The sequence below is a fragment of the Poecilia latipinna genome, unplaced genomic scaffold (genome assembly GCF_001443285.1).
Source record: "Poecilia latipinna isolate Pla-1442-1.1 unplaced genomic scaffold, P_latipinna-1.0 Scaffold2431, whole genome shotgun sequence".
Lineage (NCBI taxonomy): Eukaryota > Metazoa > Chordata > Actinopteri > Cyprinodontiformes > Poeciliidae > Poecilia > Poecilia latipinna.
Window position 1 is genome coordinate 1 of NW_015115047.1, and position 15,052 is coordinate 15,052.

Consider the following 15,052-nt stretch of genomic DNA (forward strand, 5'->3'; position numbering starts at 1 on the left):
TGCAATAACCTGCTCTGTGTACAGAGAAGGTTCACTGAGGGCATCGAAAACTTTGAGCCCTGATAAATGTACGTATGTGGGGTTATTACACATTATAAAAAAATTATACAGAAAATATAAGAATACCAAAAATGACAAGACTTTAATCTCTTCAGCTCTGCAGCTTTCCTGGATTTTAGCCCTTCGTCTTGGCCTCGTAATATGTGTAGGTGTAGCTGCAGTTGGATTTTGCATCTACATGAAGTGGAAACACTGCAATAAGGCAGGTACCGCTGATTTACGAACTGTTCGACTAAGCTGTCATTTGTTCTGAGAAATAAGATTAAACATGATTGTTGTTTTCATATTTTTATGCTGCTAATAAACAGTCAGAACTGAACGACTTTGCAAATCAGGCAGGAATGTTCAAATGTGCTCACATCAGTTTGCTTCTTCTTAGAGCCATGAGGAAACACACTGAGGAAGAAGAATCACAAGAAACAGAAGACAACTTTACAACTTTACTGCTGATCTTCTACAATTTAAAACATTTTTTGAAAAATTAAAAAAAAATTATATGTTTTGTAGAGGTGGGAAAAAAAAAGCTTATTCACACCAGGCTGACATTAACTGTCTCTACATCTTAAGTCCTAAAATTCTGATTCTGGACCATCACATGGCTCAGTGGTTGAGCCACTTTGTCAATGTTTGATTTTGCAGTGTTTTATTTTTCTATGCCACATCTTTGTATCTGTCATGTAAGATGTCACCTTTTAGCTGCTTATCCACATGTTTCCAGCATCAATGTAACCTTCGGCAGTAGTGCAGTTCCTGGCTTTGCTGCTGAATATTCAGCAACTGATACGTTTGTTTATTATAGGAAATAAGACGTCTATCAAAATATAATAAAAAAGCCAAATGAATATGAATTGAGCAAAAATCTAGTTTACTTCTTTTTGAATAATTTGTATTAACATTTTGTTTAAACCTGTTAGTACCCTTAACAATCACAGGGGAAATAAAAGTATTACTGCAATCATACTATCTGAATAATTTCTGAACAATTTTCTTGCTGGTTTACAATATTATGACTATTTTTGCTTTAGTGATGGGCTTCAAGTCTTTGGGGTTCGAAGGACCTAATCTTCATCTCCCTCCTCAGATTCTTTGTCAGGTTCATAAGGGACTCCAGCTGGGTCAATCTGAAACTTTAATATACATTCAGTCAGATGAGGCATGTTGGATAATATTTATAAACATCTGTAAACCTTAATCTGCCTGGAGAGTGAATGATGTTTGGCTGTGCTGTACTGTTTATTTGCTTTTCATCTGAGAATCAGACCAGCTCTATGTAAGATCAGAACCTTTAGAGAAGAACTAAAAACTGAACCACTAATGTGTAAAACCTCACACTGGATCGGGTTTATCATATCATTTCTCAGGCAGCTTGTGTTCAGTTTTCATCTTACAGAGTAGACAATGAACTGGACTCATCCATGAATCATAAAAAAAAAAAAACAACAACAACACACACACACATACACACACACACACACACACGTTTTTGCTAATTTTGCAATAAAGTGTCTAAAACTACATCTACAAAAATATATGTTAACAAGTCTGGCATCCACAAAACAGATGGAGAAGATTAGGCTGAAAGTAAAAGTTATATTTACTCAAACATCTGAAGCAGAAGAACAAATTACAGGGACCTGCAGAGCGACAAAAACAGCCCAGAAGAAGATTTTCTATTAAACACATTCCGTTTTGCACTGAAGTAACATCCTGTCATGTGGTGTCAAAAATACTTCCTGAAGAGGTATTTTAAGAAACGGTTGTCCTTACTGAACTTGGTCATATTTCTGAAGCATTTACACAAGAGTCTTATGAAAGGAAAATGAATTTCCAGCTTTTGATTGGACTGTATCTCATATCTCATCTCTGGGCTACGCTGGTACTTTATTCATCAGGTAGGTACAACTCTTCTATTATAATCATCTCATTCAGGTTGTATCAAGTATTTAAGTAATTGTTTATTGTGGTGAATTGCTTTACCTTACAAATTTTAAAATGTGTGTAAGGAGAAAAAGCATCCAACACAGTACCATGTGCTGGATGCTTTCTCTGTATTCGGTCATGGATTGCATTGAAGAGCCTCTTGAAGGTCAATCAGCATAGTCCAGTTTTCAGTTCTCTAATTGTGATTTATTTGTTAATTATCCGACACAGAAACAGAGAATCACCGGAATTCACTTTGCAAGTGAATATAGGTTGGATTAGCATAGATACTTAAATACCTGCTTTGAAAACAAATACTCAATAATTATTTATATTTTTAGCCTAAATGCATTGTTTTATTATTACACACAGGTCCTGTGCTGCAGATTGCTATACCAGGAGACAGAGTTACCTTGATATGTGGTTTACCTTCTACTGGATCCTGCTCTTCTGTAAACTGGATAGTCACAGGTTCGATATGGGAAACAGATGAGGTGGTTACAGCTGGAAAAGTGACACATTTAAAGAAAAACAAGTATCGTCTGCTAAAGGATTGCTCCCTGGAGATCCCTCAGATGGAGCGTGATGATGCCAGGTTGTACACTTGTCAAAGTGGAGCGCTAAATTCAAGTGTTGACCTTCGGTTTGTTGACAGTAAGTAGGACTGTGGTTCATAAAATCATTAAATTGAATATTAAACGAGAGTAATTTTATTTTTATTCAACAGTTACTGAGAACAAACCTCCAGCAGAGGGCACCATAGAACTTCACTGTTCCATCAGTAAATCTACAGGAAATGAGCTTTGTAAAAACAACACAGACATACATTTCACTTGGACAACAGAGGATGACGTTCCAATAACTGGTAATAGATTTAGATTTGAAAATCCATCTGTTTGCCTCTCAAAACTCATCATTACCAGGAAACTGACCGACCATCACAGAATATGGAAATGCCAAATAACCCAGAATGGTGAGGTTAAAGCCTCTGCCTGATACAGGACAACAGTAAGAGGTAATGCTCTGCATTAAGAAATCCAAACTGTGGTTTAGTCTGTACAAACATTGAGTTTTGCTCTCTTTCCTGTAGATGGGCTGGAGGAAGTGTTCACTGCTGTTGGTGAGTCAGTGTCACTTCTATGTAGAAACACTTCCTCTCTCAGACTTGGAGACAGATTAGAGTGGACACTGAATAACAAAACGCTCAGTGATGTGTTACCTGAAAATGGACAAGCAAATGCATTTCCTGTGATCAAAGACTCATCCTTAGTAATCAGCAAAATGACTCCTCTGTATGGTGGAGATTACCAGTGTATGAGTTCATCTGATGAGCAAAGAGTGTTACACAAATTTAGGGTTCACACCCTCGAAGGTAAGTGAGAAAAATAATAGAAAAGAAATTCAGACTCTGAGAGCTATCTAAAAATTTCTTCTGACACTTTTTTTTCTATGTTACAGTTGCAGCAAATACAGACCCAGTAGGAGGAAATCTCTCTTTGACCTGTGTGCTTACTTGTGCTGAAACATGTGAAGAAAACTTCAACTTAACTTGGTCAGGAAGTAACCAAGAGCGTTGGCAAGGCAGATTATTTCATGTCAACAACACATTGATCAATGAGCTTCTTCTACCGGTTTGGCCAGTTAGCTCTGATGCAATAACCTGCTCTGTGTACAGAGAAGGTTCACTGAGGGCATCGAAAACTTTGAGCCCTGATAAATGTACGTATGCAGGGTTACTTTTCTGTTAATGCAATCTTGTTTGAGCACAAAGAAAAAAGAAATAAGACTACATTCTCTTCAGCTCCGCAGAGCCTGGCATGGTTAGGTCTCCTTCTTGGAGTTTTATTATGTGCAGCAGCAGGAGGAGTTTTTATTCACTGGAAGAGGAACCGCAACAAGGATTTGAGTCCTGAATCTGGTAGAGGAACCCGTCACCTAAACTTTCACTTTTTGATCATGTACCAAAAGTCACAACTGATGTCTTCTCTCTTTCTGCAGCTGATGAACTGTCAAGCATCTCAATGGTAAAAAGAAATAAGTATATATATCAACATTTCCATTTGATTTGTGTCGGTCTGATATATCCCAGTATGCTAATGTCATTCTGGTTGTTTCTACCAGAATCATATTTATGATGTCGTTCAGGATGAGGAAGTACAGCAACCGGGACCGCTAAATAGAGAAGTTGCCACCACTGATGATGGTTTCTACAATTTATTGCAACCTGTGAACTAAAGTAAAATAAACACTGCTCTGTCTTTACTTAAATGCTGAAATAGTTTTATTTGCCAACACAATAAACATGATTTGCAAAATAAAATACACAAGAGAAAATCACATGCGCACTTTGGATGAAATAAAGCCTGTTGAAAGACAACAATGTAGCAAACATTGCACTTGAAAAATATAGATCATTTGAAATAAACTGACTGGAAACTTTGTTAGGCACTTCTGTCCAGTGGTGTTAGCACAAATAAGGAATCAGCTAATTACATTGTAGCAGCTCACCACATTTAGGCATTTAGACATGGTGATAACAAAATGCTGAAGGTCAAACCAATGGGGGGAAAAAAGGATTTAAGTGATGCTGTGATGCTGAAGGTGGCATGTTTCTTGGTGCCAGGCAGGTTGGTCTTATTTTTATTTTTTTTATTTTTTGAGGGAACAGAGAAAGATCTTCAGTGTTTTCCTCGAGTGGCCAGAAAATTTCTAGATTTGAACTGCAACAAAAATGGGAATATTGGAATATTTGCATGAATACTCAATACAAATATTGATTAGAGTTATCATTGCCATATACTTACAGGTGAGTCCTTCTACATTCTCCTCTGGGAACGCATACAAGCTGTTGATTCGATTTGTAGCATCTGTGTGTTACACAAACATTTCTCATTTAAAAGGTGGAAAATTACTCTATAATTTTAAGACAAGAAAATACAAATAATGAGGTGCAGTTTAGATATCTGATTTAAAAAAAAGTGGCACCAAGACCATAATTTTACTCTCACCTGGTGAACATGGAAGACTGACATTCTCATAAATATCTGCAGAGTCTGTAAAGCAGACTGGTTCACAAGAGAAGAAAAGGGAAAAGGCAAATAATTATATATATATATATATATACACACACATATAGAGGAACAGAGAGAGAGAGAACCAGAGTAAGTAAAGTTTATTTATAAAGCGCTTTTCACAGACATAAAGTCATAAAGTGCTGTGCAATAGAAATCAACCATAAAACCTTAAAACCTTACAAAACAGAGAGAGAAACAGAGAGCCCACCTGCAGAGTTCCTCTGAGTTTTATATCTCCTGTAAATAAGCACTCCTGTTAGTGCTGCAAGTGTGAAAATCGTGGTAATGGTCAGGACTACAACCAGAGTCGAGGTTCCACCACTTTTTTCTGCCCTGTTGGTCTCCGAAGCAATGTAAGGAGAGGCTGGCAACGACATAAAGATGAAGCCATTTCAACACCTCAATACAAAGAGACCACTGTTATAGTGTATGTGGAAAATTAAGCAGAAAATACACCTTGGCGAGTTTCTGTAAATGCAGATGTTGTACTCATGGTAGTCGCGGACACGTCTTCTGCTTAATCAAACAAAAAAGCAAAGGAATAGTAACAGTTATCTAATAGACAACATTACTGGATCTAATACTGAAGAGATCTGTTTAAGATCAGACCTTGGTGACCCTGAAGATGTAGATTGATCTCTGAGCAGCGATGACTTTGCCCGAGTACATAATCACACTTGTACCACCCGTCATCACTGGCAGACACAGACTTGATTGTCAGGGATATACCCTTGATTTCAACCCTTGTCAAATTAACAGGAACAGAGTTGCTCCCTTTCTTCTTCACCCATGTGACATTTGAAGGGGCCATTTCTGCATCCACTGAACAGTTAAGACTCACTTTCTGACCAGGCTTTGCCACCTCTGGCTTAAGAATCCAGCAGTCTAAAAAATCATAAAGAAGCATGTGACCTACCATGCAGATTATATAAATGAATCGTTAAAATAAAAAATAAAAAAATAAAAAAATGAAGATCCTACCTTTCACTTGTAATGTTATTTGTGTGACATTAATTCTGTCCCATCCTTTCCAAATTTCTAAATCGTACGTCCCTCCATCTGTTTGTTGCAAGGTTTTCAAAAAAACACACGTTTGTCCTTTCATGTTTGCTTCCAAATTCACACGTTTGGCATCCTGGTATTTCTTTGGGTACTCAAATATAACTGACGGTTCCTTGGCATTTGTTTTCTTCGTCAGTCTGATTCTATAGCAAATCCTTGGATCCGTGATGTTGAAGTTTAGACATGACAGAGCCACGTCTTGATCTTTAATAGCTGACACAAACTCAGCACTCACAGAGTAAGATTTTAATGAAGTTGCTGAGACAGGAAAGATAAAAAATTACTGTATGTAGTGAATTACTAAAATGTGTAAATCTACAAAAAAAAAAGACATAAAATATATATTAAAATACAATATTGGCTGATTTAATCCAATAAAAAAGACCAACAAGAAACTCACCTCTGCATTTGGGAGGAACTTTTAATACAAACACTAAAAGACAAACCTGAAAATACAAGTGAGCCATTTTCTGACAAATGCATCAAGGTCATGTGAGGATTAGCTTTTGTACCTTTAGTTTTAAGATAGGATATTCTCAGTTCCTGTGAAGTGTCATCTTGAAACTGAAGTACAATGAATATAGGACAGTTTTCCTATTTTCAATTGAGCAAGAGCGCCATCGTTTGGCAAAAATAAAACATCACTGCGACATGGTGATTGACTTGTAGAATGTGACTGAATAAACTATAACATCATCCATCCTTCCATCTAATGTCTATCCCGGTTTATCCTTGCAGGATTGTTTTTCAAGATTATTGTATAATGCTAATTACAAAACCATGTTCAGTTTCAGAAAAATTATGCTGGATAAAAAAAATACTTTTAGTAGAGAAATGTCATGTTCCAGCCTACATTTCAAATAAATTGATTCAGTAAAAATTTAAGGATATTTGATCTTTCTAATGCCGTGTATTAGTAAAGTATTGAGATTAACTGCACAAACTCTAAATTTCTTGGCTTATGCCTTCATTTCAGGTAACTGAGTTGTCTCTTCGCTGACTAACAACAATCTCCCATGTTTCAACAGTATTGCTTCCTGAAAACAGTGAAAACATGTAAGCTCATTCATCGCATTGTACAGAAGTGAAACATAACAGTGAGCGCGTTGTGGGCAGTACACTGCAGTAACATGAAAAAGAACCGAATGGCACAAGTTTTCAGACCCTGCATGCTGAAAAGATGGGGTAAATGGGAATATTTTTTTGCATCACCCAGTTGACCTTAGCTCTCTGCTGCCTTAAATGTAATGCAGGAACTTCACCCAGACCTCACTTCCTCTTCAGATACAATTTACAGCCACAGCGATTAAAAACAGTCACTGTTTTACAGTTTCCCAGTACAGTTCACACAGATGGATAACAATGCTCAAGGTAAGCTCGCATTTCTCTGCTAAAGCTTATATTTTTAAAGCCAATTCAATTGAAAAAAGCTTGAAATTTGAAATTGATATGGTTTGTTTTTCTTCTCAGAATTCAGAAAATGATTTGTTTGATCACCGTTTTGTTTTTAACAGGAGGTAAAGCTTATGGGCTTCTTAAGTCTCAGCAGGAGGAAAAACTTAACTCCATAAATGAGGTGAGTTAGAATAACTGTCATATTTGGGTAGAGTAATTTAGCTTCATGGTGCGACCAAACAAATGAACTGATCCCCTTTTCAGGCGTTTCTCTCCGATGAAAAGTATGCAGAGGAGGAAGATCTGGCAACAAAGCTTGAAATGTTCAAAAGTGAGTTACTTAGAGAAATAAATGTCTTTATTTGCATTTAAATTTCTGGTATAATGTTCTGTAAAACACTTCAATGTCTTTCTTTTAGAGAAATACATGGAGTTTGATCTCAACGACAAAGGAGACATAGGTAAAGACTATCAAACTTCTACGTATCAAAAGTATTTTTAGCTAACGTGAGAAATTTCAACTTGCTCACTCACTCATTTTTAACAGCGTTTTCACAGGTCACTTAAACTTGTCAAATTAATTTCTTATATATACACAAACAATATTCCAGATATGATGGGGTTAAAACGTATGCTGGAAAAACTTGGACTGGCCAAAACTCACTTAGAGCTGAAAAAGATGATGTCAGAGGTAGCTGGAGGCCCATCGAAGGACACAATCAGCTACCACGACTTCCTGAATATGATGCTGGGGAAGCGAAATGCAATTCTGAAGCTGTGAGTATATTTAGGTTAACATGAAACCGAAAGGGTGTCTGATTTTAGATCGATTCATATTAGAGCTTTTGAGTATGTTGATGAATGTATGTCTTTGAAATAAAAGAAAAATATTTAAATGGTTTTGTGTTTTGCTATGTAATGAGACTAGGAATGGGCTGGTAGATTTTCATGTAAGCTCTGAGTAAAGAAATCCATTGCACAAACACAATGCTTTAAAAGAAGGCTGTATATGATTGCCTGGCTTTTGTTTTAAACTGTCAACTACTGCTAACTTTTACCCCTAACCAAAACACTTTAAGTTAAAAGTGGATTTCTTTAGTTTTCACACTATCACCAACCATGTTTTTCGTGTTTCCATAAGTGTGTGAAAAATACAGAGTGAATGACAGTTTTCACTTTCACAGCACTTTTTCTGGCATCTCACTAAAGGAACTTCAGAAAGTACAAAGAGCATGATTGAAAATTTGAAGTAATAAGTGTTTCTTCTTCTGCTGCTAAGGATTCTAATGTTCGAAGGAATGGGAAAGGAGCAGGAGCAGAAGGATGTTGGTCCACCTTCACGCAAAACCTTTTCAGACCTTCCCTGAAGTCTTCATTACATCAGGATATGTTTTCTTTTTTTCTTTTTTTTTTTTTAGAGTCCTTCTGGCCCAACCAAGATGTAAAACAGTGGGAAATTTGACTGAAATTTTTTAAATTCTTTTAAAAGGATGGAGTGTTGTTGCATAAGTTTGATAATAAAATGAAAATTATATTGCCTAATGCTAAAGTGACTTATAACTGTTGGGATTTTTTTTAATTTACCTGAGAAATATGGGCGTCAATGTCATTTTTTTGTTACATCCGGTGTATTGGAATTGTTATTTTATTAAAAAGTGGAGAAAAAAAACAGTGTCGGTGTTTGTTTAAATTCAACGAGTTATAATTCGTTAAATGTTTCTATTTCCTGTTAACGCATTATAATTAGACTATTAATTTGAAAACCTAAGACACCGGAAGTTGGTCATCGCGGAAGAGAGGAAAAGCTAGCAAAGCCTGCATATTAATATATTATAAGGCACATTTAAACGGGTAAGTGAAGCTAAATTTATGTTGTAATTTAATAAACTCTCATGTGAAAATACTTTTGACAGAAATACTTACCGAATTATGTACCCTAAGCTACATAGCAACACAATAGCTAGCCAGGTAGCGTGTATATGAAGAGCTAACGTAAGTTGCGGTGAACGTAAACTATATCGGAGCACACATCCGATATGTGACGGCGTATCACGTTAGAATGGCTCATTTTTAAGTTTGTTTTAATGAAAGCTTCTGGGTAGCCGACTGGTGTGGATCTAAAGAGCTCTACTGTTTGTCAGGAGGATGAGCAGTTCGGAGGAGGTGTCCTGGATATCCTGGTTCTGTGGACTCAGAGGAAACGAGCTGTTCTGCGAGGCAAGTTACACCTTTACTTTGAAAATATGATCAAAGAATCAAAAGTAGGAGCTCATTTATAAAGGAATCCAGTCTGTTTACATTTGTTCCTCAACTGAGAGGCTTTTGGGGTCGGAAATTGTTGGGTCTTAAAACATGTAGTTCTGACACATTTCCAAGAGTGTTACGTTAAAAACAAAACCGGTTTTACTAAGCGTTGACTTCTAAATGTTGCCAGTTTCACATATCTAGGTTACAAATTGAGAGAGTGGACAGCCTTTTATTAGCTGAAATTCTGGGGGTAAATCTCCAAATAGTACGTTGGGGGGGAATGTTCTGTGCATGCGAAAGACACCTGTAGTGGTTCAAACAATACGTAGTCACGACCTTTTGGCTCAGTTAGCATTCCTTTTAAGTAGATACCAGAAATGACTTTTAAGGAAGTGTTTTATTAGCTTCTTCTTGTGACTACAGTGTCTGTGTTAACAAGTAATACTTAACCTAAAAGATATAGTAAGTAGAGAGATACAATATATGTGTATGCACTGGTTGCAATAGTGTAGATATGTACACGGAAAATAAATCTACGGAAGATGTTCATTGTGTTCATCAGAGCCTGGATAAAGAAACTCTCTGTGGCAACTGGATTTTGCAAATGGCGCCGACTTGAAATGTATAGAAGCTGTAATGACCCTCTCTATGGGTCTGATTGTTTGTCCTGTTTTGTGGCTGAGACAAATCACACAGCGGTGAATGTGGAGAGGACAGACTGAATAATGCCAGTGAAGAAAATCACCAGCGTTTAATCATTCTATGAGGCTGCTTTTCTTTAACAGGAACAAAGCTCAGGAATACTGGGGACACCAAGGAAGAATATGAGCAAATGTTTTAACTTCCAACAAGACAAGACCCTAAAACTACAACTACAACCAGAAAAGCAATAGCTAGATTTAGCTCTGAGTATATTCGTGTGTGCTCAGAATATGGTCAAAATCCCTAAATAACTCCTCATAAGACTCAAAAACCAATGCTGAAAGTTTACTCTATATCTGCAATGCTGGTAGAGACGCAACTGAAAAGATTCTATAATTGTTCCAAATGTGGTTGACTGTAAAATGCAAATATATTTGGCAAAGCAGAAATCCTTTTCAAGTACTTTTGCAAACACTGTGTTCTCTACCGGAGAACATGGTGGCTTATACCAAACAAACCGGTCAGAGATCATGTTTGTTCAAAAAACAAACAAACAAACAAAAAAAACAGAATTCATTTTCCAGGAATTGTTTGTTCTCAGCATCCATCCAGTTAATCACTGGTTAGACTTGCACATGTGCACTTGTACAATCCAATTTCTAATTATAACTCTTTATTTTCTGCCCTGGCAGCAGCTGAATAATCCTGTTAGACGCTTCTCTAATGCTTTCACATCAGTGTGTGGTATTATTCCGACTGCAGCAACAGTACCTATTCACTGAATGTACTCTGCACAGGTTGATGAAGACTACATTCAGGACAAGTTCAACCTGACAGGACTGAATGAGCAGGTCCCTCATTACCGTCAGGCTTTGGATTTGATTCTCGACCTGGAGCCTGGTGAGGTTATTAGAGAGGTGTTGACTTTGGATTAAAAGGAAGAAAAATTATAGTTTTTTAACTTCCTGCGTGACTTTTCTTTAACAGATGAGGAAACTGAAGATAACCAGAATCAGAGCGATTTGATTGAGCAGGCAGCTGAGATGCTCTATGGTCTTATACATGCACGATACATTCTCACAAACAGAGGCATCGCACAAATGGTACCGCAGTGCATAATGACTTGCGAGTCTCACTGGCTCTCCAAATCAATCATCAGCAGCCATCTTTAATTTTTGTTTCTCTCTTTAGTTGGAAAAATACCAGCAAGGGGACTTTGGCTATTGTCCCAGAGTATACTGCGAGAATCAGCCAATGCTTCCTATTGGTGAGGTGGACTCTTTCTAGACATTTTCTCCCACACTTGGTCATTAAGTCTTTCCTTACTGTTTGCTTTCTGACTCGACTCATCTAGGCTTGTCAGATATCCCAGGAGAGGCAATGGTGAAGCTTTACTGCCCTAAGTGTATGGATGTGTACACTCCTAAATCCTCCAGACATCATCACACAGATGGAGCCTACTTCGGCACGGGATTTCCTCACATGTTGTTCATGGTGAACCCAGAGTATCGACCAAAACGACCAGCCAACCAGTTTGTACCAAGGTTCGTTCACGTTTGTAAAGATTTATATTTAACGGTGTGTTTTAAAAAGTAGGAATGGGGTGTTTGTTGTATGAACCAGAAGCTAATTTCTTTGTTGTTTTTCTTTTTCAGGCTATATGGTTTCAAAATTCACCCAATGGCCTACCAACTCCAGCTTCAGGCCGCATCAAGTTTCAAAAGCCCGGCAAAGACAATTCGCTAGAATCCAACTCTGCGATGACAATGGACTCAAACATTATCATTGGACTTGTTTGAAGCAGTGAAGCATATATTCCCAATAAAAAAAGCTTTGCAGCTGCCTAAATTAGTCTTTGTTTGTACTTTTAAACTCAGTCATTTGTTCTAATTTGGGGAATATAACAATAAATACACTTTTGCAAAGTTCAATTTGTGTGGATTGGTTTATAGTCTTGGGGATTTTTGTTTATAAAGGGATAATCCTCTATACCCCTTTGATAGTTCTCCACTGATTTGAAGTGAATTTGCTAAAGTTGTGAAAAACAATTTGGAAATATACAAAGATTTTGTTTAAGCAGTATTTAGATGTTTTGTAAAGCTTTTTACCATAGTTGCAGTACATTAATAGGAAACAAAATAGGACAACACATGTAAGGAAGTAAATTGTATGGTTCCATGCATGCTACTTTTAGTACCAACTGTCTTGATTGTTATAGACACAGAACCTGATGCAGTTTCCTGTACAATTGTCACACATAGAAGTTTTAATCATTGTTAAACAAAATTATTACAGTAACAGTTACACTAAAAAAAGTACAAATATTTTAACCCTAATTAATGAGGTTGTAACATTCAGGGAACAATCTGAGCACTCGGCTCAGCAATCTCTATATAGTTCTGGATGCTCTTCTATCCTTTTAGGACACTCCACAGATTCGTTTGAGAATGAACAGCACACGCAGGGCCTTTGGAAAGGGCCCACTGTTTCCATAACTGTGGGCATGTGGTGGTTTTCCTGGTATTTTGCTAAATGGCTCAAATTTGATCACTGCAGACAGTTCCAATTAAAATTCAAGTAGAAGGCAGCAATTGCTGGTACATGAGTCAAATGGTAGTTTTGGTGCCTCGCTTACGGCTTCACTGTGCATTGTGACCAAACATCTTAACCCTATGTGCAGCCTGGCTTGTTCCAGTTATTTTAAACTATGTAATGATTGCTCTGACTATACAAATTAGCAAAAGAGAAGCAACTGTCTCTCTGTTTCCTGACTTGAGACCAATGCTTTTATGTAAATGGCATGTCCTCTCATCTTTCCCATTTTAAGGAGTGGCTTAAAATGAGTCATATTTGCCACAGGGAAGCAGGAAGTCATGAACTACTAATGAAAAGCTTCAAAACACTAATTAGGGCTATTGATCAGGACAAATGAGAACAATACTTGGTCATAGTTATTAAACATATATAAGATGGTGGTAGGTTTTACATATTTTGGTAAGGACACAAAGAAACTTGATTATTGTCTATGTAGATAGTTATAGTTCACACACACAGCCCAACACAAATGCAAGTAAATGCATATTTTATTCATTTTTTTCCTCATAAAAAGACAGGGAGAATTCACAAAGAAACAATAGTTTTTGTCTAAAATCTACTTTTACTTAAAATGGAATACTACTTTTTCATCCTGAAGAAGATTGTGGGTGTTTTTTTTTTTTTCTAAAATGCATGAAGCTATGATAAGAACAGATCCTGTTTGGACTTTAGGACAAAAAGGAACATGTTAGTAAGCAGGTTCTCTAAAAGTTAGTCAAGCATTCATTTCTATAGAAAAAGCACAGGAAAACAGCAAGCGAGTGCAAATCTACTCAAAACTATGTGGTTAAAAAGGCTTTACAAACTTGTTTGATAATGAAAGTAATATATTGACATCTCTACCTGAAGCTTTGAAGCTCATTAAAACACCACAGTACATCAAAATCACATGAAACGGTTCCGACTTTACAAATAAATTACTGTATAGCAGAACATAAAAAAGACAACCTGTGCTCCTGTGAGAAAAAAAAAAAAGCCACGTATACTCGGGCAGCTGCCTTCATCTCTTACATGTGTGGTAATAGTGACAGACAAGTTTTCATTTTCATTGACCTCGCTTGACTGAACATGAATGTACATTTACAACACAGATGGATATACATTGATGACAATCCCTTATACAATCATAAGGAGGTCTGTAGTCTTACATAGAACATCAAAACCTGAGATAAGCAGACCAAAGCGAGAAAAACATCTCATTGACCAAATAAAGTGGCTGAATAGTTTACACATCATTGGTAAATTTGCCAGGTTTTTTCCTGATGAATCTGCACACAATTTGACATTTATCCTGTACAATTCAAGAGAAAAACAAAAGAAAAACTATTGGAGAAAAACATAACAAAAACATCTGAAATGACCTGTTTGGATGACCATGAACACTAGTGAACTCAAGAAAATCCACAGAATTTTATATACGACACTAAAAAGACAATCATTAACAACCGGGCTTGTTAAAACTGGACATTTCCCTAAAGCTGATGAGAAAAAAATGGATTTGGAAGACTAAAAGTAACAGTGAAGGAGCTACAAGAAGTTGTTAGCGGGTGTTTTTGACATGTCACCAATCTCAATAATGTCCAGACTAAATAGGAACGCACCTCGGGAGGTCCGCAGTGCATCTCGTCGATCAACCCAACTTCTGCAGTCCTGTTTTGTCTTGATTCAGAGAACTTTCAACAAAGCTTTAGTTTAGGGGTGGGCTTGCTTACTTAACCAGGTTGTTGCATATATATATATTGATACAGTCATATGAAAAAGTTTGGGCACCCCTATTAATCTTATTTATTTTTATCTCTAAATATTTGGATGTTTGCAAAAGCTATTTCAGTTTGATACAACCAATAACTTATGGACACAGTAATGTTTCAGTATTGAAATGAGGTCTATTGGACTAAAAAGAAAAATGTGCAGTACGCATTAACACAAAATTTGACAGGTGCCATAGTATGGACACCTCAACAGAAAAGTGACATTAATATTTAGTAGATCCTCCTTTTGCAAAAATAACAGCCTCAGCCTCTAGTCGCTTCCCGTAGCTTTTAATGAGTTCTTTT

At 36.8% G+C, this 15,052-nt stretch overlaps 4 protein-coding genes and 1 long non-coding RNA gene across 10 annotated transcripts; 4 read left to right on the plus strand and 1 right to left on the minus strand.

Annotated features, from left to right (window-relative positions):
* On the plus strand, window positions 1-1,019 carry LOC106937751 (uncharacterized). The gene is made up of 3 exons (XR_001422449.1): window positions 1-68; window positions 156-266; window positions 440-1,019. It is a non-coding gene; the product is annotated as an uncharacterized LOC106937751 (long non-coding RNA).
* Window positions 1,020-1,785: 766 nt separating this feature from the next.
* LOC106937750 (uncharacterized) lies at window positions 1,786-4,312 on the plus strand. 4 transcript variants are annotated; one of them, XR_001422448.1, is made up of 8 exons: window positions 1,786-1,952; window positions 2,353-2,634; window positions 2,708-2,995; window positions 3,071-3,352; window positions 3,445-3,699; window positions 3,782-3,898; window positions 3,979-4,004; window positions 4,102-4,312. XR_001422448.1 is itself a non-coding variant. In XM_015019419.1 (5 exons), exons 1-5 carry the CDS (start codon window positions 3,262-3,264, stop codon window positions 4,213-4,215), a joined length of 609 nt encoding a protein of 202 aa, XP_014874905.1. In that variant the 5' UTR covers window positions 3,071-3,261; the 3' UTR covers window positions 4,216-4,312. The 4 variants fall into 4 exon arrangements, 1 of the variants encoding a protein (XP_014874905.1); XR_001422447.1 differs by having other exon boundaries at window positions 1,788-1,952; window positions 3,439-3,699; window positions 3,836-3,898; XR_001422446.1 differs by having other exon boundaries at window positions 1,789-1,952; window positions 3,439-3,699.
* A 317-nt stretch (window positions 4,313-4,629) lies between these two features.
* Window positions 4,630-7,016, minus strand: LOC106937747 (uncharacterized). 3 transcript variants are annotated; one of them, XM_015019416.1, is made up of 8 exons: window positions 6,517-7,016; window positions 6,036-6,374; window positions 5,664-5,939; window positions 5,511-5,564; window positions 5,263-5,418; window positions 4,989-5,045; window positions 4,785-4,847; window positions 4,630-4,700 (listed from the first exon to the last, which is right to left on the minus strand). In XM_015019416.1, the coding sequence occupies exons 1-8, from the start codon at window positions 6,581-6,583 to the stop codon at window positions 4,690-4,692; spliced, it is 1,023 nt and encodes a 340-aa protein (XP_014874902.1). In that variant the 5' UTR covers window positions 6,584-7,016; the 3' UTR covers window positions 4,630-4,689. The 3 variants fall into 3 exon arrangements, with proteins under 3 accessions (XP_014874902.1, XP_014874899.1, XP_014874900.1); XM_015019413.1 differs by having other exon boundaries at window positions 5,511-5,570; XM_015019414.1 differs by having other exon boundaries at window positions 5,511-5,567; window positions 6,517-7,007.
* Window positions 7,017-7,249: 233 nt separating this feature from the next.
* LOC106937749 (allograft inflammatory factor 1-like) lies at window positions 7,250-8,979 on the plus strand. The gene is made up of 6 exons (XM_015019418.1): window positions 7,250-7,487; window positions 7,631-7,692; window positions 7,776-7,842; window positions 7,931-7,972; window positions 8,123-8,288; window positions 8,791-8,979. The coding sequence occupies exons 1-6, from the start codon at window positions 7,469-7,471 to the stop codon at window positions 8,876-8,878; spliced, it is 444 nt and encodes a 147-aa protein (XP_014874904.1). The 5' UTR covers window positions 7,250-7,468; the 3' UTR covers window positions 8,879-8,979.
* A 272-nt stretch (window positions 8,980-9,251) lies between these two features.
* On the plus strand, window positions 9,252-12,331 carry LOC106937748 (casein kinase II subunit beta-like). Its single transcript, XM_015019417.1, has 7 exons — window positions 9,252-9,362; window positions 9,653-9,728; window positions 11,198-11,300; window positions 11,388-11,503; window positions 11,592-11,667; window positions 11,755-11,944; window positions 12,056-12,331. The coding sequence occupies exons 2-7, from the start codon at window positions 9,657-9,659 to the stop codon at window positions 12,144-12,146; spliced, it is 648 nt and encodes a 215-aa protein (XP_014874903.1). The 5' UTR covers window positions 9,252-9,362; window positions 9,653-9,656; the 3' UTR covers window positions 12,147-12,331.
* The last annotated feature ends 2,721 nt before the right edge of the window (window positions 12,332-15,052 follow it).